At 44.5% G+C, this 25,557-nt stretch overlaps 1 protein-coding gene across 1 annotated transcript; it reads right to left on the bottom strand.

Annotated features, from left to right (window-relative positions):
• Positions 1 to 3,843: 3,843 nt before the first annotated feature.
• Positions 3,844 to 25,161, bottom strand: Lsm12 (LSM12 homolog). The gene is made up of 5 exons (XM_032912509.1): positions 24,960 to 25,161; positions 22,680 to 22,813; positions 6,880 to 6,989; positions 5,266 to 5,392; positions 3,844 to 4,089 (listed from the first exon to the last, which is right to left on the bottom strand). Exons 1-5 carry the CDS (start codon positions 25,081 to 25,083, stop codon positions 3,997 to 3,999), a joined length of 588 nt encoding a protein of 195 aa, XP_032768400.1. The 5' UTR covers positions 25,084 to 25,161; the 3' UTR covers positions 3,844 to 3,996.
• Positions 25,162 to 25,557: the final 396 nt, after the last annotated feature.

The following is a 25,557-nucleotide window of genomic DNA, read 5'->3' on the forward strand; positions in this document are numbered from 1 at the left end:
TACCTTTAATCCCAGTACTCAAGAGAGGGAAGCAGGAGAATCACTGGGTTCAAAGCCAGCCTACAGAACAAGTTCAAGGCAAGCCAGGGCTATACAGAGAAATTGTGTCCCAAAACAAACAGGGGCTGGAAAGATGGCTCAGCGGTTAAGAGCACTGACTGCTCTTTCAGATGCCCTGAATTCAAATCCCAGCAACCACATGGTGGCTCACAACCATCTGTAATGGAATCTGATTCCCTCTTCTGGTGTATCTGAAGACAGCTATAAAATTAAAAAAAGGGCAGTGTGCAGTGGGGGATAATCAAATGCTGATGTCAGGGTCCATGTGGGGAGGAAATTAATGCCCCAAAGCTAAGGAGACATAGTAAAGCTGCCTGTACACACTTCCTCACAGACACAGCCCTCTGCACCATATACTTGAATACTTCAAAGCCCTTTCAACCTACAGGGCAACTACTCTGCACCCTACCCAAGCTTGCTTATCAAACGAAGCGAGTCAGTTTGGAACTTCTTAGTACAGTATGGGTCCATGAAACTAGCCAAGGTGCAGGCAGCTGAGACACTGTGGACAAATCAAAGGCCTGGATGGAATTCTTGGGGGAGGGGATGGCACCCACTTTATTTTTCAGATAATAATCAAATTCTTTTCACAAGGACTTCAAAGAAAAAGGAAAAATTCACGAGAGGGAGGGAGGATCTGAGCCCCATACCCTGCCTGAACATATTGGCCAACAGATCATTTATTAGCCTCACCTAACATGCCCTTTCCACAGGGCTGGAAGGGTGACTTAGCAAGAGTGCTCACTTTTCTCAGAGGAGCTGGTCTGGTCTCTAGAACCTAGTAGAGTTCACAGTAGCTTGAAATCATATTAGCTCCGATTCCTTGGAATCTCATACCCTTTTCTGGCCTGCTTAGACATGCACATATGGGTGGTGTTCATGAACTCACACATTCACATAAATTTGGAGCATTGGCTCAGGGATTAAAAGCATACTGATTCCTAGCATCCATGCAGGCTGGTTACAGTACTTAACATGAACGCCTCCCCGCCCCCACACATTTTTAATAAAAATAGTTGGGCTTTGTTTTTCCACCACCACCACCCTTTTTTACAGTAGGGTCTCATCATATACCCAGGCTGGCCTTGAACTCATGATCGTGCCTCAGCCTATCAAATGCTAGACCAGTGATACATAACCATACCTGATTCTAAATGGAAGCTGAGTACATAGCAAGCATCGAATCCACTTTCATCTCTCAATTTAAACATCCTAGGCCTAAGCCCTTTTCACGGATATTTATATCAAGAACATCTAGGCATTTATGCCAATTCTAGATGGGTGTTTTCCATATTCAGAGCCAGGAAAAGTCTTGGGTAGGTGATGTCTCTTCAAAGAACGGAATAAAGGAATACAGACTTGATTCTAACTTCATGCTTCTAAGACTCTCCTGTGCCTCCCTAACCATACCACTGCCACCTCTGGGAAGGCTTGACATTCTCTCCGCCTTTTAGAGAATAAGGAGCACCAACCCAGTCAGCATTTCTTTCAGGTACAGACCTACAGGCCAAAGAAAAGAAGACCAAGATCCGGGTACCCAATGGTCAAGCCACTCTACTCCTTTTTTCTTTTTCCCCTTTTCTTTTTTTCGGAGCTGGGGACTGAACCCAGGGCCTTGCGCTTCCTAGGCAAGCGCTCTACCACTGAGCTAAATCCCCAACCCTCTACTCCTTTTTTCAATCAGTTTTCTATTTTGAGACAGGATCCCTATAGAGTTCAGGGTAGCCTGCAACTCTTACACATACAACTTGAGTGGCCTTCAACTCTCAATCCTTCTTTCTCAGCCACAGGAGCGCTGAAATCACAGGTCCACACAACACTATCCAACTGCTTTCATGCTCTAACTCTATTTCTTGGGCTCTCTGGATCTGACATGTCGTTTCCCTAAGGTCTACATTTCTGTGTGACTTAAATCAAAGGTTGCTCTTTGAAGCTAGTCAACAGCAGGTGATACACAGGCTCTCTTTTCAGCTGCTCTATAAATCCTTACAATGACGCCCCCCACCAGAAGCCCTGGATCCCTCCCCCTTTAAAGCTTGTGTGTGTTCATGACCATGCATACCGCACTCTGTATGTGGAGGCCAAAAGACAACTTTGTGGAATTGGGTTTCCTCCCTTATGCGCATGCATTCCAGGATTCAAACTGAGGTCAGCAGGCTGTGGACCAGTCGCTCTGGCCCTAGCTGCTCTTTATAACACACCTTACGTGGAGCCTCCGGATGACTTCTCCAGGGTAAGAAGAGTGGGTAAAAAGAAAAGCAGGCAATCTAGTGACAAAGGCCGAGCTCAGTAGACACACCATGCTCTACATTTCTGACCCCTCATTTGGGGTGATAAAGTACGCACAAACCTGAGACATGAGTGATGGTTAAAAAAATTTGGGTTTTATTGTTTTTGCTAAACAATACTAAAAAAAAAAAGTTTTTTTCCATTTTGAAGGCAGGGCTTGAATTATTTAATTTTGATCCATTTATTTTAATTAAAAAAAAAAAGGAAGGGAAAAGAGATCATGGCCAAAAAAAAATAAAAATAAAAAAAAATATAGCCCCACCCTACTCCCAAAGCTCTAGCCGGTCACATGAGCATCACCCATGTCCCACTCAGTGCCTGATATTCAGGTGGTGGCACTTTGCCCCCTGAGACTACCCTGGAGGTGCAGGGGCGACAAGTACCAGTTTCGGCTCTCAGCAGGTTAGTCAAACCAGGCAAACTGGTGGGCTAAAGTCCAGAAATTCTTTCCAGGTTTTCTGCCCATTGGCTGAGCACATACAAACTGTCAGTAGCTTGTAAGATTTCAGGGGTAGGAGGGGCAGAAGAGCAGGAGGATGGCAGAAGAGAAACTAGAGGTTATTCAAGCTTGTTCCTGGGCTAGAGGCTCTGGACATAGACTTAAGAAAGACTGGGGTAGATGGAGTCCAGGTTTCTTAGAAGAGAAAATCAGCCCGAAGGAGGAGGAGCTGAGGTGTGCCATGCAAGCGAGTTCTTCCTGCAGAGGCACGGGGGAGGGGCGGCTGACTCCCGGGTGGAGAGTGCTCAGAGTTCGTCTAGTACCATGGAGACAAAGGCAGAGGGAGTCCTGAGGTTGGGACCGAATGTGAGACAGGTACATACAGTTAAAGACCAGAAAGCCATCAGGACCCTCAAGGCCAAATCCCGTCTGCACACTGGCTCTGCAGGGCTGCAGGAGATCCTCGCTGTGAACTAAGTCAAGTTAATCGTCGGGCTCTGGGTGGTAGAAAGGACAACACATTTTTGTTTTCAGAGGGATGAGGTGGGAAGAGTGGCCATGATCTAGTAAAAAGAGACCTGCAAGAAGCAGAAAATACTTAGAGAACATTTTAATATATATTTCCATATATATATTTAAAGTTAAGAAAAATAAAACTAATTCAAGCCATGCCCTGTGCAAAAAAAAAGAAAAAAAAAGTTAAAGAAAAAAAAAAGAAAATTCAAAGTGAGACCTCTGTCTTCTGCTCTGGCCTCAGCTTCAGAGTCACAGTCACTTGTTACTTTTATTTTGGAAGAAAAGATGTAAAAGTTTCTTTCAATCACTCAGAAGGCAAGTATATCCACTTAGAAAATCAGAATGGCAGAAACAGACTAGGGAAGGAGAGACCTAGGTGAAGGGCAAAGTGAAAAGGAATTTGCAAAAATAAAACTAACAAGATGACTGCTCCAGAGGGCTGTGAAAGGACATGGTGGGCCGGTCTGCTAGTCAAGTAATGATTCAACGTTTAAATTATTCTCTTGCTCTTTTTTGTTGGGTGTTTGTTCAAGTCTAGGTTTTTTTTTTTTTTGTTTTGTTTTTGAAACACTGACCCTAATAAGAGTCAGCAAGAAATACAGGATCCCTTCCCTCCCCCGGCCTGCCTCCGCTGAAGCCACCACCACCATCTCTGTGGCTGGATGCTGGAAGAGTCCTCCATGTTTGTGGACTCAGGATGACAGGGCAGCCTCCTTCTGTGGTTGTTGGGCTTGTGAACGCTGCAGTATCTTTTGGCTTTCCACGTCTCTAAAATGTTTTTCAACCTGCAAGAGACCAAGCAGCCAAGTCAGAAATGGAGACAGGGCGAGGTCTCCTGTATGATCTAAGCCAAGCTTCCCAGGCCTGGCAGTTTGGCTTGCTGTTATCCAATGCTCCCTGCACCCCACCCCAACTGCAAGACAGGCAAGAGAAACCTCTTGTTTCAGCCACATGTGTGGAAGCTAAGCTAAGACTGGCTTAACAGTACAGCTATAAACTAATACATAACAAAATGGGATAATTATTACCACCAAAATCCCTCCCGCCTTTAACAATGTATTGCTTTATTTTATTTTATTTTAAATTATATATGTAGTTGTATATGTGCACAAGTAAGAGAGTGCAGGTGTCACAGGCCTTGGGCCCACTGGAATATAGAACCCAGAGTTGTGAGCTGCCTTACATAAATGTGGAGAACAGAATTCAGGTCGTCTGGGAGAGCAGCAAGTGCTCTTAACTGCTGAGCCATCTCTTCAAGCCCCTTCTTCCTATCTGACATAAATAAAGAAAAAGCTAGTAGGTAGGAAAATTAGTTCTATTATACTTCCTAAGTCCACAACAGTGTAGGCCTGAGAGGTGGCTCGGCTCTTAGGAGCGCTTGTTCTTAGAGAGGACCTGGATTCGATTCCCAGCACCCACATGGTAGCTCACAGCCAGCTATAGCTCCGGTTTCATAAAATCCCAATGCCCTCTTCTGACCTCCATAGGCACCAGACATATACATGGTATACAGTCTCATATGCATGGATGGATGGTATGTATTTTGCATAAACATATTAAACATATGCAAAACACACCTATGAAAAAAAAAAAAAAAAAAGCCCAAACCCAAAGAGATGTAACAGTGGCCTCTCAACCAGATTAAAAGGTGTTTTACTACAACTGTTACACTCCAAAGCCAAACCTACAGTTCTTAACCCACAGTTAAGGGCATCGACCATTACATGTGCTGCAATTCTGCAGTCATGTGGTGTAAGACACGGGGCTGACTGCTCACCCTACCCCATAGCACCAAGGTTTCTATCCCACATCATCCAGGACACGGCTAGAGAGCCCGATGAGCAGGGGCATCAGGCCGCACTGCTAGGAGACATGGAGCCTGCAGGAGCACAGGGTCCTGCCTGACAGGAGGGACCAAGCCAAGAACCCACCCCTGCTCCGCAGGTGGCTCCTTTACTTACTATTTTGCGTACATGGCTCAGTGCGCTCCCCTCTTTGCCTTTACAATTTTCCACTTGATATGGGGGTGTGATAACAACTTCTTCCATGACTACAATGTTTTTTTCTTGCCATTTACAGTCTTTAATGCTGGAAGGAGAAGAATATAGATGAGTGTGATATCCTGTGGACAGCCCATTCCTCCTGTTAGGAAGAACTAACTTCAGGGCCAGGCATTGTGGCCCATGTCTTTAATCCCAGCCCCTGGGAGGCAGAGGCAGTTGGATCTGAATTTCAAGTGAGCCTGGTCTACAGACCAAGTTCCAGGACAGCAAGGGCTACACAGAGAAACCCTGTCTAGAAAAGGAAAGGAAAGAGAAGGAGAAGACTACCACTAGACTAGTGGACACACGTGCGCGCGCGCACACACACACACACACACACACCCCTCCCAAGCTCTCAGCTCACTACTGAGCCGGAGAGAGGAGACAACAAACATTCTCTGGGCATCTCTGGACAGGAGAGCAGTCACTAATGCACATTATCCTAGGGAGAGCCCAGAACTGTTAGTCTGAAGCATCAGGGGCCTGGAAAATCATAAAACAGTTGGTGGCAGTCTCAGAAGCTCAAACCAAGTTACAAATGAACAACCAGACCTAAATCACTAGAACTGACTTAGTGGTCTAGAGCAGAGGCTGCCAACTGCTTTCTAGACAGTGTCAGATCATAAGTAGCTACAGAAATCTGCCAACAGATGACACATACACAGGGGGCAGATCTGTCTTGCTGGCATAATCTGCCCACCCTTGACCTAGGGTAAAAATAGCACTTCTAGAAATAGTCATCTGTACTTTGCTCCATCCAGCCTCTACCCTCAACGTGCAAGCTGTGCCCCACTAGCCCCACTCAATTACCAGATACACAGACACCTGCCAGACCAGGAAGATCCATCTGAGTTCACACATGGGGAATCCCAGGGCAGCTGATGCTACTAAGAGAATTCCTTCACATACCTGGAAATGCTCAGACACACCCGGCCCCAGACAGCTCTACAGCCAGCTGCCATCTGTGCATCAGACCCTGGGTGGTTAAACAGGGTAACAGAAGGCAGCCCATGGGGGAGGAGGGGTTGAGGAGGGTGTCAAATGTTCCAGCTTTTCAGCACTTAGGGAAGCTAGTAGAGAGTCAAATGACTTCTGCTGTGACAACATGTGTTTCAGAAGGAGGTAAGAAGGTTGCCTTCTGTTCTTCCTAACTCCCTGTGTTTGTCCCAGAGCAAACTAGGGAAAGTGATATAACTTCCCTTAATAAAACCACAAGCTATCTTAGAGGTAAGGATGGCAGTAATAACAACAATAGGAAGCTAATCCTGAGCTCTGAATCAGGGATTACTATTACCAGAGACCCGCACAGGACAATGTGATTCCAAACAAGCTTTCACAAACAAAGACTGCAATGACTGATTTAGGATCACAGTATTCTGTGCAAAGGGAGTTCCAAGTGCCACCTCTCTGAGCCAACAGCTGCCCCAGCTGCCCTCGTACACTCTCAGCAAGACAACCACCCAGAAGTCTTTCATCCGACAGACAGACAAAATCAGCTCTAGGAATAGGAACCCCTATGCTCCCCCAACTCACGTCTTGTGAATGGTCTGGAAGAGCTGCTGGCCCTCCAGGGAGACGCCAGCGCTGATTGCATAGGCCTGGCTCAGCTTCTCCTCCTTCTCCGTCCGTGCTTTGCTGGCAAGCTGGGTGAGGGAGAGGGAAAAAAAAGATTCAGAAAAGTGTTCCCCTTCGTTCTTTCCAACTCAGAACCTCAATCTAAGGAAGCAGGTCAGCAAGGATTGGTCTAGAGTCAGCATGATTAGCGATCCAATGAAACAACCCCCAAACACAGCATCTAGTTACTGCTTGCAATTCCTGGCAAGCATCCCTCACCCCTCTTTTCTATTCTTCCCGAGGGCTTCCTATGTGCCAAGCATGTACTGTGCTACTTTAGAGATTCATCCCAAAGAGATCACGAAAACACAAGACAACTTCAGTAAGAAGGAACAAGAAAACGAACATGGAGATGGGCAGTATGACAGGGTCAGGGATGATGGCTCTGGGAAGTGATGGTCAGAGAGAAACATAACCACACACTTCCACTTAAAGAAGAGAGAGTACAGGTCACCCACTACTGCGCTAAGCTCAGGTTTAGAAACCACTGTGCACTTTATAACACACCAAGAGTTGAGATACAGCTCTTGGCAATCAATGCTCAGCCTGTCCAGCATGCTCATCTAACAGCCCAAGACTAAGGAACCCTAATCTACTGTCTTCTCCTGAGCTGAGTGCAGTCCTGCCCTACTCTGCTTACAGAAAAGGCAATGGTTAGCATTCTACCCTGTGCCTGCTGCTTTCCTACCCCGTGGTGGGTCAATCACGAATTGATCAAAGGAAATTCTAGTAAAATCTGATAGTCTGTAAGACTCCTTCTGGCTAGGGTGGGTTCCCTGTCAATCTGTATTGTCCTATCTTACACTATTGCTTGCTAGAAAAACTTTCAGTATGAGACAAAACAAATGTGTTATGCAAGGCAGTTTAGGAAAAACAGGCACAGCTTGAGGGTATGGTGGTGCACGCCTTTACTCCTAGCACTCAGGAGGCAGAGGCAGGTGTAGCTCTGTAAGTTTGAGACCAGCCTGATCTACAGAGCAAGTTCTAAGATAGCCAGGACTAGAGAAACCATTTCAAAAAATCACAACAAACCAAACCAAAAAACAAACCACAACCAACAACAACAAAAGCAAACAGGCAAATAATACATCTGAAAAGCAAGAAAATGATGTAAAGATTTTTCAGTTCCATCAACACAGTTCACACATATAACCTCATAAAGCTGCAGCACACCAAATACACACAGTTAGTAGTAAATACTTGTGTGGTCAGAGGGGCTAGCTCGCACATGGTGTCATTTTTAGACTCTCCAGGTAAAAGCAGAAACATGACAAACCTCTCCTGTGATTTAAAGCCAGAGATCACCTGGCCTCCAGATGTGAACAGATACAAATGTGACAGCAGTGCCATGATTATCTTTCAGGCTTGGCTGCTGTTCCGCCCAGCAGACTACAACTTCACAGAGCCATCAATGTACTTTGAGCAAGTCAATTCCAACTGAAGTGAGAAAGCCTGGAGCTTGGAAACAGAGTTTCTATGGAAAGAGAACTGCTGGTGTGTATTTTAAGCAACAATCAACGCCTTTTCAGGAACCAAAAAAACCCTGGTAACCAACCATGAGGGGTTTCCTTGAGTCTCGCTTTCCAAACAATGTCTCAGAAAATGAAGTCTCCAAGGAAAGGAGGCTAAACCAGAGGGCAGTGGCACCTCCCAGAGCCCCTAAGGGCCACAGCTCGTTCCCTGAGTTATGCTTCACCTCCTGAACAATGGAGTCAACTACTTATAATGCAATACCTGCAATTATGCTGCAGAGCCCTCCACTTACTGCAGGTCCTGTCGCCTTCAGCCAGCAGTTTACTTAACTGAAGTGTTAGACGTGCCAACCTGAATCTGCCCACACACCCCCACCGTGTATTATTCCCACTGAAAACAAAGTAACTTCTACAAACCAGAGTTTTCTTCTGAGGCCACCTTATAGGTTCAGTGCGTACAAGTACTTGCTGCAACTCCACTGACCTGAGTTCAATAATCGGAACTCATAGGGTGGAAGGAGAACCAACTCCCACAAACTCTCCTGTCCTGACTTTCACATGCATGCATGTGTGTACCCACACACACACACACACACACTATATAGATTAAAATATATATTAAATAGCTCCTAGTCATGTGATTTAATGAATACCAGGACATTCACAGAGCCCTTTGCATACTCTGTGATATGAAGGGGAAAAGGAAGGCTCACAAGAAAATCCAAGCAATATGTACTTCATATTGTCTGCTAGCTGAGCTGTCTTTTCTCATGCATCCAAGAAAGCACAGGTGCTGTGGGGACTCCAGAGGGATTCTTATTGCAAGCATTTAGCACACTGAGACAGCTGACAAGAGAAGCAGAGTCCAGGGAGAAACCTGCTGCTGTGACCTACTGACTCACTGTGCAGCTTCTCTTCCCCCTCTGTATTTGGGTCTTGTAAGCAGCTGCCCTTGCACAGGTTAGGCAATAATGCAGCTGCCATCTGAAATGGCTGGTGCTGCCTGCAAGCCTGGTAGGGAGAAGGGGCAGACCAGAGTAGCTAAAAAGCCCTCACTTCTGGATCTTTCAGATGGGAGGCATGATCATAGGACTCTCCTCTCCTCCTTTAATGTAACCGACTTTATGTGTCTGGGTGTCTTGCACGCATGTGTATGTTGTGCCCAAGAATCATGCCTAGTACTCAGAGGCCAGAAGAGGTCAGATCATTTGAGACTGAAGTTAGAGACAGGTGTGAGCTGCCATGTAGGTGCTAGGAATTGAACCTGGGTCCTCTGGAAGAACAGCCAATGTTTTTAACAGCTGAGCCATCTTTTCTCCAGCACCCCTGGATGCCCTTTTGATGCAGGGTTTCAGTACATGTAGTTCAGGATGGCCTAGAACTTGCAATACTTCGGCTTGCTTCTGCTTCCAAGTGTTGGGATTACAGACTTGTGTTACTTCAGCTGCTGGGAAATCCTCATTCTTAGCTAGCGATAAACAAGCTCTCAAAAGGTATCTTCTAAATATCAATACTCCATGCCTGAGCTTCCTAGCTGAAAGCTCAACCTGAAAGTTCCAGTAAAGCACTGCTCTGAGCCAGGTACAGCACCTGCACCTGTAGACCCGCGACCCAGCTTCTTGGAAGGAAGGCTTAAGTGTCATTACCTGAGCCCAGGCTGAAGCGGGGGAGGGGGAGATGGAAAGGAAGGGATAGATACCTCCTTAAAATCTCGGGACAGCTGGAAACTAAAAAAAATACAGTACTCCATGGGAAGCTGTGTCCTAGAATATAATGCTCAAAGGGGCACAGTAGAGCCAAAAATGCAGACTCAAGCTCCTAGCCCCACAGCAAGTATTCTTGACCACTAGACTCTATTTTCCAGTTTCGCCAACAAGAGTTAGCTCTAGGGCTAGTGAGACAGACGGCTGGATGGGTAAAAGTACTTGTCACCAAGCCTGATGATCTGTGTGGAAGGGAGAGACTCCCTTACGTTGTCCTCTGACTACCAAATAAGTACTGTGGTACGTGGATGCCCCAATACATTGATACAAATACGTAAACATACTTAAATTTATTTTTAACAAGAAAAGTAAAATCTAGCCTAATTTTAAAACAGAAAAAGGAAAACAAAGAAAAAGTAAAATCTAACCAGGCTTGCAATCCCAGCACTTGGGAGGCTAAAGATGGAGTGCTCGGCATTCCAGGCCAGCTTGGCTACAGAGTAAAATCCAGTCTCAAAAACAAACCAAACAAGAGAGTCAAGTCTAAGGGTGGCTAGAGTTACAATCTGTAGGACTAACACGGTGGGAACAGAAAACCAAATCCTTTCACCTCCACAAAGAGCATTCACACACCCTGAAAATAAATTCTTAAAATGCATTTAAAAAAAAATTAAGTCTAAATTACTGTTGAAAATGGCTATAAATTTGAATACATAAGCTATCTGGGCTCCAGCAAGATGGCTGAGAAAGTAACAGTGCTTGCTCTAGAAGCTGATCCCTGGAACCCGAGGGAGCTGTGCTCCGATCTTTGCGCCTAATAATCTCATATACAAGCATCATGCTCACAGTAGTAATAAAATACCGAGACAGGGAACTTGGGTGCAATGGCCTGGTCTAATTAATGGATTCTAGAAAAGGACAGTAAAATTGCCTTCAGTTTTCCATCAGTTGATGAACACAACAGCCCCATCAATAGTTCCAAACCATGGCCATACCAGAGAGATGTCTTGGTTAAAATCGGAGGTTAAAACCCTTGGTTAAAACCACAGGAATGTGGGGAACAAAGGCACACACTCGTGTTCAAGCACGTGTATGTTAACAGGGATGGGAAGGAGCTAGAAGAGGTTGGAGTGAGGGTAATAGAACAGTAATAGTACTGTATGCATAAATGAAGATGTCAAAGAACAAATTTAATCAGTACAACAGAGACCAAGAGGATGCCAATAAAAGTCCTTATAAACATAACAGTCAACTTAAGGGGGGGGGGGGTCGGCATCGGCGGAGTATGTTGTAAGAGACAGCTGCCTACCCAGCCCCTCTATTTTGCAATCCAGGATTGGCATGACTTCAAAGTCAGCCAAGTCCACGTAACAGGACCGTGTTGAAAACACGGAGGAAAACTGCTAATACTTACCTCTGCTCAGCCTGTTCCCTTTGCAGCATACTCAATAACCTGTTTTCTTTTTTTTTCTTTTTCTTTTTTTCGGAGCTGGGGACCGAACTCAGGGCCTTGCGCTTGCTAGGAGCGCTCTACCACTGAGCCAAATCCCCAACCCCAACCTGTTTTCTTTTAAATAAGCAAAATGTATATAATCTCCTACAGCACTTCAAAGAGCACAAATTCTTCACTAGAAAGTCATTTCTTTCAGCTGACAAAAATAGGTACATCCCCCACCACACACACACAGCCACCATTTCTTGAGGCACTAAGACTAAAAAGGTAAATCCAAGGAAGCCTCCTGCACTTAACACTAAGATACATTAATGCTTCACTGTAATTAAAAACACTACAAATCCAACTTGCTAGTGTAAAAAGTCCATATACTGCTATTACATCATGGAACCAGAGCCCAGTCAATATAGACTACAGGCAAAACCTTATCTTTAATTGGTTTAAAACACAAACACGTGTCAACAAAGCTACAGGTTCTGTCAACACCATTGGCAGCACAGAAACTACTTCAGCTACTACTGACAATGATTTCCCAGTCTTAAGGTTCTGAAACCAATGTTTTTTTGTTGTCAAACTTACCCTGTCTGTCAGAGAGAAACCCAAGTGGAAATGCAAGCTGAAATTAACCTCAACAATTTCTCTCAGACAACAGATGCTCAAACAGAGCTATCTCACAATAGAGCCAATTAAAGCTCTGTGAGGAAGTTGAGCTAGCCCCAGGTGAGCTACAGCCTCACTCGAAGATATCAGATATTGTTTTAACATTATGGGCACAGAGAAGGCAGCTTACGGGTTGTTTAAAACAAAAAAACAATATAATCCAATCCTTCCTATAGCCAATGAGCTCATTGCTTCTTCCCCCTTTTCATATAAATTTCATTATATGTTTGAGATATACAATTTTATAAAAAAAAAAATAGATAGTAAAAAAGGGTCACTATTAGTGGCTAAGTTCCTATGTCCAAACCAGATTCGGTATTGCACAGCTATCTTGGCCCTTAGAAGGTGGAAGCAACCTAAGCCAGCCTGGGCTATGCAGCAAAGTCATCTCAAAACACTAACCACCATGCAGTCATCACACTATTACAAACCCATCTTGTATTTGCTAAAAGAACTGCTAAAGAATGGCTAAGCATGTTGATTCAAGCCTATATAATCCCAGTACTCAGGAGAGACAGCAGGATCAAGAGTTCAAGGCCAGTGTTGGCTCCAACGAGGTGTGTGCAGGTGTGGCACACAACTGCCTATGCTGACCTTGAACTTTAAGTCTTCCTGCCTTAACCTCCAGAGTAGCTGGAATCACAGATGTACATCAATGCAGGACGTCAATAAAATTTTGTTCCTATTATTGTTCACTAACATATCCTCTAAAAATCCCAAAATACTGTACAGTAAACAGAAGATGACCAAAAATATCTGAGTTAAAAAACAAACTAGGCTAGGGAGGTGTCTCAGCTCCTAAAGGCATTTAGTGGCAAACCTGCCTCTCTCTATATAAATAAATAAATAAAGAGTTCTGTCTCTGGGTCCCACGTGGTAGAAGGAGAAAACTGACTCCCTAAGTTGTCCACACGCATGCAAGCCAGCACTGTGGAATACACAGTAAATAATGTAACCACAAAAGCAGCCCAGTGAGGTGACTTAAACATGTAATCTCAGTGACCCCAAGAAGGATGTCGAAGAATCTTCAGTTCAAGGCCAGCCTCAGCTACACAGTGGAACATCTCAATAACATACACCACCAGCAAATCAGGAAACTGGCAACATACTTCAGCAAGTAAAGGCAATCACCACCAAACCTGATGTCCTGGTTTCCAGGACTCCATGGTGGAAATGAGAGCAGAACCTGTTCATCGAAGTTGTCATCCGATCTTCACACTGACATAGCTTGTTGTACCCACAGAAATGTGCACAAAATGAAAGTAAACAAGGATATGACGCACACTGTAAGAATACACTGGCTCCTGTCAAAGGGAACGGTGCTGGGCTGCAGACAGCTCAGCAGTATAGCATTCGCCTGTGTGAAGCCCCACATCTCCTCCAGCATCACAAAAGTGTTTTATGCTTTTTCCCAAGGCTTTTAACCGTTTCACCCCTAATGCTTCTAATTTAGCTCAGTGACAGAAAAGATAAGCTGAGCAATGCCATTTATTCTCCAAGGTCACATATAGGAAGCCTTCACTCAGGCTTGGTATGCCAAGGGTCGATGGACCACAACAGGAGCCAAATCCAGGCAACGACCTGCGTAAGATAAATCTTACTGGAGCACAATCATAGCTTTTTGGCTATATCTAGTCTATGAAGGCAACACTGACTAGTTTTGTCTATTACAGGATGATTCACAAAGCCTAAAAGAGTGAGTGCCTGACCCTCTATAGGAATCCAATTGTTGCCTCCTTTCCTATGCTGTTATAACCACAGATCTGTACCTACAAGGGACAGTGCGCTTAGCATGCACAAAGGTCTGGATTCAATTCCAAGAATACCTCTCGAAAATGCTACCATCCCTTAATACTCCCAACAAATTTGAGATTCCTTGGGGAAAGATAAGTGTCTTATTCATCCTGACATTTCCCAGTAACTAGAAAGGAAGGAGAAGATGAGAGAAGGTGGACAGAACCAATCATTGAGCTAACAATTCCCAGCAGCTAAATGACATGGTCACAAGTCCTTCCAGAGAATGGTGCACACATCTGATCCCAGCACTAGGTGACTGAGGAAGCAAGACAACAAGTTGGAGGATGGCTTGGGCTTTATAAGAGACTCGTGTTCCACATTCTACCACAGGATCCTTCACTGTTTATCTCCAGGACAATGGCCAGCATTTCCCTAAGCCAGCCTAGAGCTTCCAGTGTTAGTTGTTCTTAGCCGGAGAACTAAGCCAACTGACCTTCCTCTTTTTTTTTTTTTCCTTTTTTTTTCCGGAGCTGGGGACCGAACCCAGGGCCTTGCGCTTGCTAGGCAAGCACTCTACCACTGAGCTAAATCCCCAACCCTGACCTTCCTCTTAACACTGAAAGTCACACCTCCACTGGACCCACCACGTATGGACATACGTTCAACTCTCACCTCTGGGTCAAAGAGGTGATACAAAATGTTATGGCCCAACTCTGTCAATTATACTGGCTCACAATTTGTCTTTTCCTACAGGCAGTGGTTCTCCATCACACAAACAACACTGAGACAGTACCTTGGTAATTAGTGGCCTGAGGGCCCTGGAGTCAGCTGTCTGATTTGTACTGTGGGCGGAGCCGAGTCACAAGCTTTGTGCCTGGAGAGATGTCTTTTTTTTTTTAAGATGTGTGTGTGTGTGTGTGTGTGTGTGTGTGTGTGTGTGTGTGTGTGTGTGTGTGTGTGTATGAATACACTGTCACTCTCTTCATAGCTTTTTGGCTATATCTAATCTCTGAAGGCAACACTGACTAGTTTTGTCTACTACAGGATGCTTCACAAAGCCTAAAAGAGTGACTGCCTAACCCTCTATAGGAATCCAATTGTTGCCTCCTTTCCTATGCTGTTATAACCACAGATCTGTACCTACAAGGGACAGTGCCCAAAGGAGGGCATCAGATTGCTCAGCTTGCATTGCAGATGGCTGTGAGCCACCATGTGGTTGGTGGGAATTGAACTCAGAACCTCTGGAAGATCAGTCACTGCTCTTAACCACCAAGCTGTGATGGCTCTTCTACCAGAGATCTGTCAGGTTGACCCTCAAGTCTCAATGATAGGGAAACTGATCCTCAAAGAACCAGTCCAAACCAGTCCTTCTTAAATAACAGCCAATCACAACCTATCTGACACTATTCACTGAACATAACCCTTGCATTCAGCACAGAGGAGCTCTTCCTCTCCACTTCCCCAACTGCATCTCAAGACACATCCATGACAGTGTCTGCCCAGAACCAGGTACCCATCCTATTGGCAGACTAAATACTCTTAAGAGAAGATTATGGCCTCTAGGAGCCAGAAAAGTTACAGCCAACAGAAAACTTTTCCTTGGTCAGGGGAAAGCATGTTCTAGGCATATATGAAGACCCTAGTTTAATACCCAGCAATCAAAGCAGGGAAAACAATTTATTGCTCAGAAACCAGTGGCTCTTTTTTTCATCCTTCATTTATATACCTTCCCCCATGTACCAAATACACACACCAACGAGATGAGGGTGGGTGCTTGCATAGTATATGTAAGGCCATGGATTTGATCCCTAATACGGAGGAATAAAAATATATGCTCATAACTGGAGGGTGATCAGGGATACTTCTGACCCTACTTGGTACCAACACCATCCTTTAATACATCACTGTCAAGATGTAGTGGGGGTGGGGGTGACTAGTGATTAAGAGCACTGGCTGCGCTTCCAGGAGCCCAGTCCAATTCCTAGCACCTAGATGACAACTCACTGCTGTGACTCCGGTTCCAGAGCTTCTGACACCTCACACAGACACACATGCAGACAAAACACCAATGAATGTAAAATCAAAATAAATCTTATATTTAAAAAAAAGATACAATAAAGGGAACCGCTTGCTAATGGGTTAGGCTCACAAATAGACCATAATCTAGTAACTATCAACTACCCAGTAATGTACTCAAACTTGGAAGTTTAACCATCAATCACCAGAAAATTATAAGGTTATGTTAATTCTTAGCTGTGTAGCTAGTAAACTTCAAATGACAATTAAGACAGTATGCCCCTCACTGTGATACCACACATAAAGAGTAAAAACAGTTTCCTTTTTTAAAAAGAAATCTGGGCTGAGCGGAGGCAGGTGGATCTGAGTTTGATACCAGACTGGTGTGCAAAGCAAGTCTACAGGGCTAGGAAGAAAAACTGTCTCAAAAAACCCCAAACCAAACCAAAAAAGAAAACCAACCAATAACTGGACTTCTGCATTCTCAGCTTTGTCACCGGCTCTGACCCCTCTCAAGTCCATGTGTGTTCCTTCACCATCACTGCCGAGGACAAGGCCAGGCTGCATGGCTTGGGTTCTATTTAGCCCCTGATTACTAGTCATGGAAAATAGATCCCAATAGATCTGAAAAAGGTGACAAACCAGTCAAGAGCTTGGGAAGAGAGGTAAATCCTTAACTTTTCTATTACCCATGGATTTCCATTTTCCCTCTAACACACCAAGATGATAAGAGATTTGTATCACATCTAAGGCACTGTATGCACTCATTTTCCAGACATGTTCAGTCTGCAGCCCATGGGCTATATGTCTTCCAGGACAGCTATGAATTGGGCCCAACACATATGGAGTTGATGTCATATCCCAATGTCAAAAGGTTGGACACCTGACAAAATGTGTGTTGACAGATGTTTGATGAGTTATGCCAAGTGATAACATTGTCCTAGAAATTCCTGTTAGTTCTAGTTACCAAAGAAAAATGTTTCCATCATTTATACACTACTTGTGGTAGCCAGTACAAACTTGATACTCTTTAACCTTGGACCAGCAAACACCCTGTCTAGCTGAAGGACAATAAAATCACTGCTGTCTTCCCTTTGCTACACCATTCCCTTTCCTTGGTCCCAAAAATCAATCCAAGGAATAACTGATTTGGGAGACCAAAACCTGGCACTGTGATGCATACCTGTGAGTTCTTCACTCAAGAAGCTGAGCCGGATGGTCTTAGGCTAGCAGGAAACCGTACCAAGGGTGGTGGGTGAGGAGACTAGGAGTGTAAGCATGCTCAAAGCTCTAGATTTGTTCTCCAGGATTCCTAAATCAGGCATGTCGGGACACACTGAAATCCTAGCACTGGAAAGTAGATCAGAGCAGGGGGGGAACTACAGTGCAAATAATGATTGGCTTGTACATGTTCTTGTTCTTTTCCTTGAAAGGTTCTATCAGGAAACGTGAACACTGTAACAGGGTGCATCACCATAGAGAAGATAAAATTATTCAAGGAGGACTCACTCAGCTACTCAGCACTTGCTTGGCACTCTCTGGGCCCTAAATTCAAACTCCATCCAATCCTCTGGTCCCCAAAGACATTCGAGCTTCTCCTTTCTACAGTTCCACTGTCACCTCAAAGCTTCCTCTTCCACACTACTGCTAGGGTTAGACATAAGACTTCTTTGTCTAGGGACCTGCTAATCTAAAGCAAACTGGCTCATTTCCAGAAGTCACTAGTTTATGCATTCTCTGGGTGAGCTATTATTGTTTCCTTTAAAAGTTCACCTCTTCCATTTCCTGCTATCTGGTTTGTATAAACAGGCTTACTTAGGCAGAGAGCACTTACTACGTCAGGAAGATGAACCAGCATATATGTATCTCCTACTGAAGTTGTTAAATGCAAAATAGCACTTGGTCCCCAGACTACAAATCTCTGTCACCCTATACTGTACACCAACTTTCTTCCAGGCATTTCAGAGAATATTACCTCCCTCCCACATGCTTAAACAACCCTTTAACACTGGGAAACTCTAAGCCTGCGTTCTTCTTTTTTCTTTTTTTTTTTTCTTTTTTTCGGAGCTGGGGACCGAACCCAGGGCCTTGCGCTTGCTAGGCAAGTGCTCTACCACTGAGCTAAACCCCCAACCCCTAAGCCTGTGTTCTTAATAACGAGACAAGCTGGGTAGTGGTGGCACACACGTCTTTAATCCCAGCAACGGGAGGAAGAGGCAAGAGGATTTGAATTCAAGGCTAGACTGATATCCAAAGTGAGCTTAGGACATCCAGGGCTATAAGAGAGAAACCCTTGTCCCAAAAAACCAAGAGAGAAAAAGGACAAATTTGGGGAAAGGGCAATAGTGGGGATCAAAACTAGTGCACTGGCAGGTATGGTGGGTGGTAGACACTCAGCACTTGGTGGCAGAGATAGGAGGATTTCTACAAACTCAAGGCCAGCTTGATCTACTTAGCAAGCTCCAGAAAAGCCAGACAATATAGTGAGACCCTGTTTTAAAAATAAACAAATGTAGTGCCCTGTGCATGGTTGGTAAACACTCTACCATGGAGCTCCATGCTCAGTCTAAGAGCTTTTCATGTCACTCAAGCCATGTGTAATAGCCACTCTGATTATTTCCAGTAAGAGCTCAGCAGGCAGTCCATCTGACTCAGTCTCCAAAAAGGAATGGTAAAGTATCCTGAAAGGTCCGTTTGAAAGGAAAGTAGACAGCTTATCCATAAACACCTCTACAAACAAAAAATGAAATTAATCCTGAGACAACCAAACCCCTTAACCTAACTTTTGGTTCCTGACTTCTCAGAAAATCTTTTTCAGAATAAGCAAATGAGCTGCACAGGAACAATAAACATAGAGTTCTGCTGTTCCTCAAATTAGTGCTTCTCACTGCTTTTTTTTTTAAATAAAAGTGGGTAATCAACCAGCTTATAACAATGTTAGTAAATAATTAAGACTAACCAGCATGCCTACAATCTCAGCACTTTGGCAGTTAAGGCTCAGAAGTTCAAGGTCATCCTGAGTTAGTTTGAGGCCAGCTTGGGATCCATGAAAACTTGCTTCAAAAAATCAAAATAAAATAAAAACAAGCCAACACTAAAAGCAAAGGTAGGGAGTTGGAGAGATGGCTCAGTGGTTAAGAGCACTGACTGCTCTTCCTGAGTTCAATTCCGGGCAACCACATGGCTTACAACCATCTGTAATGAGATCTGATGCCCTCTTCTGGTGTGTCTGAGGACAGCTACAGTGTACTTATATATAATAAATAAATCTTAAAAAAAAACAAAACAAAGGTAATCCACAAACTAACCTAAGCAAGAGCTGCTCTGATTTGAGAATTCAAAAGAATTCTACTGCAATGGCACGTGTGTTTACATGCTGCAACACTTGCTTCTTGGCACCCACATAGCAGCACACACACACACCATCCAACCATTCTACAAAGTGGTGCTTGGACACAGGACATGAATCTCTCTGGGTTTCTCAGTATCCTTTGAGAAAATCATCCTCTTTCTGATAATCATTGCTACTGAGTAAGGTCCAGGGGAGAGACTTTTCGTACAGAGGATAACGACCTACAGTTCTACACCCTGGGAATAAATCACTTCATTCGAATCTCTTAAAATTTCATGAACTGTAACAGAGGCCACCCAAAGAGCTCCAATATCTTAGTAGGAGACACCTGATTAAGCCAGGGCTTTAAACATCTATAAGCTTCAAAATCTGGGACAGACAGACTATAAGTACCCTTGAAATGAAACCTAAGACCCTTCCATCTATCCTTAGCTGTAACTTAAAAAAAAAAAAAAAAAAAGGAAGGAAGGAAAGAAGGAAGGAAGGAAGGGAAAGGAAAGGAAAGGAAAACCATGTGGCACTTCCCTGGAATCTGACAAAGGAGCTCCAGATCTCTTGTAACTCCATTCCCTGGCCTCTATCTGCTGCTGCAGCTCCCTAAGTGTTTCCTTGCTTTGCTCAACTATAGCAAACACCACACTCCCTAGAGAGGCAAGAGAACATACATTATTATAAGACTCCTCTACAGGGAAAAACTTCATGCCAAGCTAATCCCAGACAGCTGCTACTAAACTCAAGGCCTAACACACATCCAACAAGTTGCCCATTAAACACCTACTCTGCAATATACTCAAAAGTGAACCTAAAAGTGCTTTTAATGCTAGAGTGCTTGCCTAACATACACAAGGCCCCAGTACTAAAATAAAAAACCAGCAGTATTGTATAAAACAAAATATGTGAACCTAACAAGTATGCTATGCATTAAGTTCGACAAGACATACAGGACAAACTCAGGCAAGGCTGGATGAGGGGATATCACTACTGATCAACATTTTGTTTGACTATTGAACTGAAGAGTCAAAGATGTGACTTGGAGTTCCCATAAATCAACTTGGACATGCAAGATTAAAATGATTAAAATATCCCAAATATTTGATACAAAATTTCTCCATGCAGCCTTGGCTGCCCTGAATCTTACTGTATAAACCAAACTGACCTTGAACTCAAAAAGAGATCTACCTGACTGCCTCCTGAATGCTGGGACTAAAGGTATGAGCCACCACATCTGGGCTATGGCTTTCAAAGGTTTTATGTCATGAATCTCCTAACCTATGAAACACTCTGAATTTTCACCCATTATATATAAATATCAACATCACACAACTCTAGGTCAACAGGCAACACCCCTTACTAACCCCACCACCACCAAAAATTAATACTGAGTCTAGGTTTAAAAAGGGGGTGAAGGGGAAAGACGCCTGGGAGGTGAATCAGTTGAAGTGCTTGCCACACAAACAGGAGGTCAAGATTTCAACTCCTAGGACCCATGTTAAAAAAGGCTGGGTGCGGGGCTGGGGATTTAGCTCAGTGGGCTGGGGATTTAGCTCAGTGGTAGAGCACTTGCCCAGGGGCATAAGGCCCTGGGTTGGTCCCCAGCTCCGAAAAAAAAAAAAAAAAAAAAAAAAAGGCTGGATGGTGGCTTGTGTCTAGATTTTTTCTGCTCTGGGGAAGAGACAAACGGAACTGTTGAGTTTTCTGGCTAGCCAGTCTAGCTGAATCAATGAGCACCAGGTTCAATAAGCTGTTTCAAAATTAAAATAAAAAGTAAAAAAAGAAGACATTCTATGTCAACCTCTAGCCTACAAATGTATTCACACACAAGTGCTCTTTATAAAGGACAAGAGCAAGCTCTAAACTCTATTTGAGAATTAAGATTAGGCTGGGTGGGCTAGAGAGATGGCTCAGTGGTTAAGAGCACTGACTGCTCTTTCTGAAGTCCTGAGTTCAAATCCCAGCAACCACATGGTGGTTCACAACCATCTGTAATGAGATCTGATGTCCTCTTCTGGTGTGTCTGAAGACAGCTGTAGTATATGTATATGGAATAAATAAATCTTTAAAAAAAAAAAAAAGGATTAGGCTGGGTAGAGGCTGGAGAGATGGTTCAGTGGTTAAGAACATTTGATCTCTTCCAAAGCAGCTCCAAAGGATCTGATGATGCCCTCTTGGGGCACTTGAACACATACAACATGGTATACACAGGCTGGGCATGATGGCACTCGCTTTTAACCCAAACAGTTGAGAGGCAGAGGCAGGTCAATCTCCATGAGTTGAGGACCAAAGCATTAGCAAGCTTTGAGCCAACCAGCAATAGTGAGACCCTGTCTTAAAATAATGACTAAAATAAATAAATAAATAAATAATAACCCAAAAGAAAAAACAAATAAGTTATTACTATTATTTGTATATTGTTCCAATCTAGAGTCTGCTATGTTAACCAGACTAGCCTTGAATTTTCAAGCAGTCCTCTTACCATTGCATCCTGCATGCTGGGACTACAGATATGTACCATGTCAGGTCTCATGTATTCCAGGCTGGCCTCAACCTCACTCTGCAGCTGAGGATTAAATTTCTGAACTTCCTCTGTCTGTCAAGTGCTGATGTTGCAGGCTTGTACCACTATTTTTCTTTCTTTCCTTTTTTTTTTTTTTTTTTTTTTGTTTGTTTGTTCTTTTTGAGACAGTTTCTCTGTATAAGAGCCCAGGCCGTCCTTGAACTCAAAAAGATCTGTATTTCTCAGCCTCCCAAGTGCTGGGATTAAAGGTGTATACCACCACGACTGGTTCAAAAGTATTTAAGGTGCAACAAAGATATTCAGAAACAAAGGGAAGGAAAGCTACATAAATATACTTGAGAAAAGATACTAAATCAGTTATAACAGCCCTCAGGTGTAGTCAGAGAGATCTGAGTTCAAAGTAATTATTATAAAGTTTGCATAACAAAGTTCAAGGCCAGCCTAGGCTACCTGAGACCCTGTCTCATGAAAACCGAAGGCTGGGAATAAGTTGGCAAAGTGCTTCCCTGGCACGCAGGATAAGGACCTGTGTTCGATCCTATCATCACAGAAACTGCATACATGCCTGTAATCCCAGCACTTGGATGGCAGAGTCAGGAAAATCTGAAGTTCAAGGTTGCATAAAATACACAAGAATCTGTCTCAAAAGGGAAGAAGAGAGAGTAGTCCCCACCCCAAGAAATGAAACAGAACACCAGGATCGTAAGTGGGTTAAAAAAAAAAGCACAGAACAATGCATACATCCTCAAAAGCTGGAGAGCATCCCTCCTTCCCAACATTTCAGACATCGAGAATGTCCTTGAGTTCTTACCTTACTAACATTGAGTGAAGCTAGGGGAGGAGGGGTTTCTGTTCGATCGTTAATTATTTCCACTTCTGAAACATACTGTAAGTTTATAAGCAAGATGTCTGCATGGTTGGGCTTTCCACTGGAAGAGGGACATTCTGGTGAGAAAATAATGTTAAGGAAAATAGGACAAAGGCACACTGCACAAGTAGTATACACAACGATCCAGGCAGGAGGCCGGTGGTGTCCTGCACCTTTAATCCCAGCACTCGGGGGAGGCACAGGCAATCAGATGTCTGTGAGTTTGAGGCCAGCTGAACCACTGAGGGAGTTAAAGGACAACCAGGGCTACACAGAGAAACTCTGTCTCCACAAACTACACACACACACACACACACACACACCCACACACACACACACACACACACACCAACATACACACAAAGAAGAAAACTATACCAGTGCTATACCAGTGTATAGGAAAGGCATCCCTGAGCGAGCCTCATAGGAATCTTAGCTCTCAATAAACCCCCATCAACTTGCTCCTGCCCAAAGCAAAGGATCTCAAATTTTTTAAAGCCATATACAGCCAGAAATTGAAACCTTCAAAAGGGTTCCTGTCACTTTCTAAATGGGTTTTAGGGGAAGAAATGCAGTCTTGATGTCAGATGCACTGCTTGTCTTAAACTTAGGAACTATAAAGAGGCACCAGTGTTTTGAAGTTTAGGGTCGCACTAGAATCTCCCTAAATCTAGACAGTGCTTCTCACTTATTCAGATTTCATGCTTTTCCTTTCTTTCTTTCCAATTTCTTTTTCACACTTGAAATTTCCCATTTTTCAGAGGCAAAAAGTACACCACTGGGAAAGAAACTACCTAAGATGAGACCTTATTCATTCATCCACCCATTCATTCATTTTCCAACCATTTACTAAGACCCTGCTGTACGTCAAATAAAAAGAGTGAGTCTTCCTTTTTAGACTCTTCCAGGGCTGGAGAGTTGACTCAGCGGTTAAGAGCACTGACTGCTCTTCCAGAAGTCATGAGTTCAAATCCCAGCAACCACATGGTGGCTCACAACCATCTGTAACGAGATCCGATGCCCTCTTCTGGTGTGTCTGAAGACAGTGACAATGTACTCGTCATATATAAGATGAATAAATAAAATCTTTCAAAAAAAGAAAAAAAAAAAAGACACTTCCAACTAAGTCACCAAAGGAAGAGCCTTTAGGCCAAGTATGATCTCTTGTTTTTAAAATAACACATACAAAAAGAAATTGTTCTTATTGTATGGCATTCACCAAGAGATCTTTCTGAGCTGGAAACCAACAACTCACAATCGAATTAAAAGGCAGCAGACTCCGTAAGAAACTCCGACAGAGGCTACCTTCTAAAAATAATTCGAGTAAACCCACCTGTAGCTCAAATAAAGGGGGAGTCAGAGGTTCATTTATTCCAACCAGGAAGTGTTTTATTTTCCAAGTGAGTTGGTGGAGTAATTCAGCAATCATTCCCACCCAAAGGGAACAGGGCCACCTCTTCCATGCAGTTTAACACTGGTACTTTCAAAGAGAAGGACGTTATTACGGAATGTGTTGAACTGAACAGAAGCCCACACACCATCATATATAAGCCCCTGAAAAACGTGGCAAGTCCTCTCTAGACCAGGCTTCCAACACCCCCTAAGCAGCGATTTTCAAATGACTGAGAACCTTAAAGTCAGCACAGTGACACCAAGCATACATGACTCCAGCAAAATTAGCCACCAGTTCAAATACAAACTCTGTCCTGCACTTCCCATCCCCAAACTGGCAAGGCCCATTAGACCACCATCCCACCACCGCCCTTTCTTGAATCAAATCTCATCAGCAGTCCATACCCTTGCCCTACTAGCAGTTCCTGACCCTACACACCCCTCCCCATAGCATGTTACCGCTCCCCACTCCATCCGGGCTCCCATCTCCAGCCCTCTCCTCACCACTATCCCCCTCCCTTAATCACGGAGTCCCCTTAACACATCGTCCCCTCCGGAAAAGCCAGGCGCGTGTCAAGCCCTGCTCCACCCACCAACCCTCAGTCGGGGCCTAGCTCCCACAAGGGGTGGGAGACAAGGGTCCCCAAAGTGGACCGAAAGGCCCGCGGGAGGGGGAGGGGAGCTCAGAGCCGTGCGCATGCGCCCGGGGCACCGCGGTAGCCGGTCGCCCCTAGGCCGGGAGAGGGCCCTAGCTGCCGCCGCCGTCCCCCGCCCCCCCACCACCGCACCTACACGCCGGCCCGGCCTCGGGGTCCACGCAGAGAAGGATACTTAGAGCCAGCATTTTGGACTGGTAGTCGAAGGCTACCACCTCGCCCTGCAGCCGCTGCTCCTGGCACGTCCGGCACGACACCTGGCTCCCAACGCTGAAGTACTCGCCCGGAGGAGCCGCCATCTTGGGAGAGCAGCCGCGGCCGGCGGCGGCGGCGGCAGCAGCGGGCGAAAGCCGGGCCCCCAGCAAGCGCCGCGACGCGACGCACGAGGCGTACTGACGTCACGCGCAGGGGCGTGGTCTGGCGCTGGGTGGGGCGGGAGCCTAGGTGAAGAGGAAATAAAGGGGAATCTAGAGTACAGTAAAAATGTGCGGCCACTGGTCTGCTTGGCTAAGTACTTGCAAGGCTCTTTTGGAAGCTAAGGAAATAAATGCATGTAAAGAATAAATGGACGAAATGGAGAAAGAGAAAGCACCTGGAGTCTCGCTTAAGCCCACACCTTACGCAAAACCGTTTAATGAATGAACTCTATAAAATATTATCCTCATTTGCATACGAACAACCAGAAGCTCACAGGACTTAACAGGACTCACTCAAAATGATTATAACCAATTATAAAGTAGTCGTACAAAAAGCTTTAGCTGTAAAGTTAGGCA

Source organism: Rattus rattus, chromosome 9, assembly GCF_011064425.1.
Source record: "Rattus rattus isolate New Zealand chromosome 9, Rrattus_CSIRO_v1, whole genome shotgun sequence".
NCBI lineage: Eukaryota > Metazoa > Chordata > Mammalia > Rodentia > Muridae > Rattus > Rattus rattus.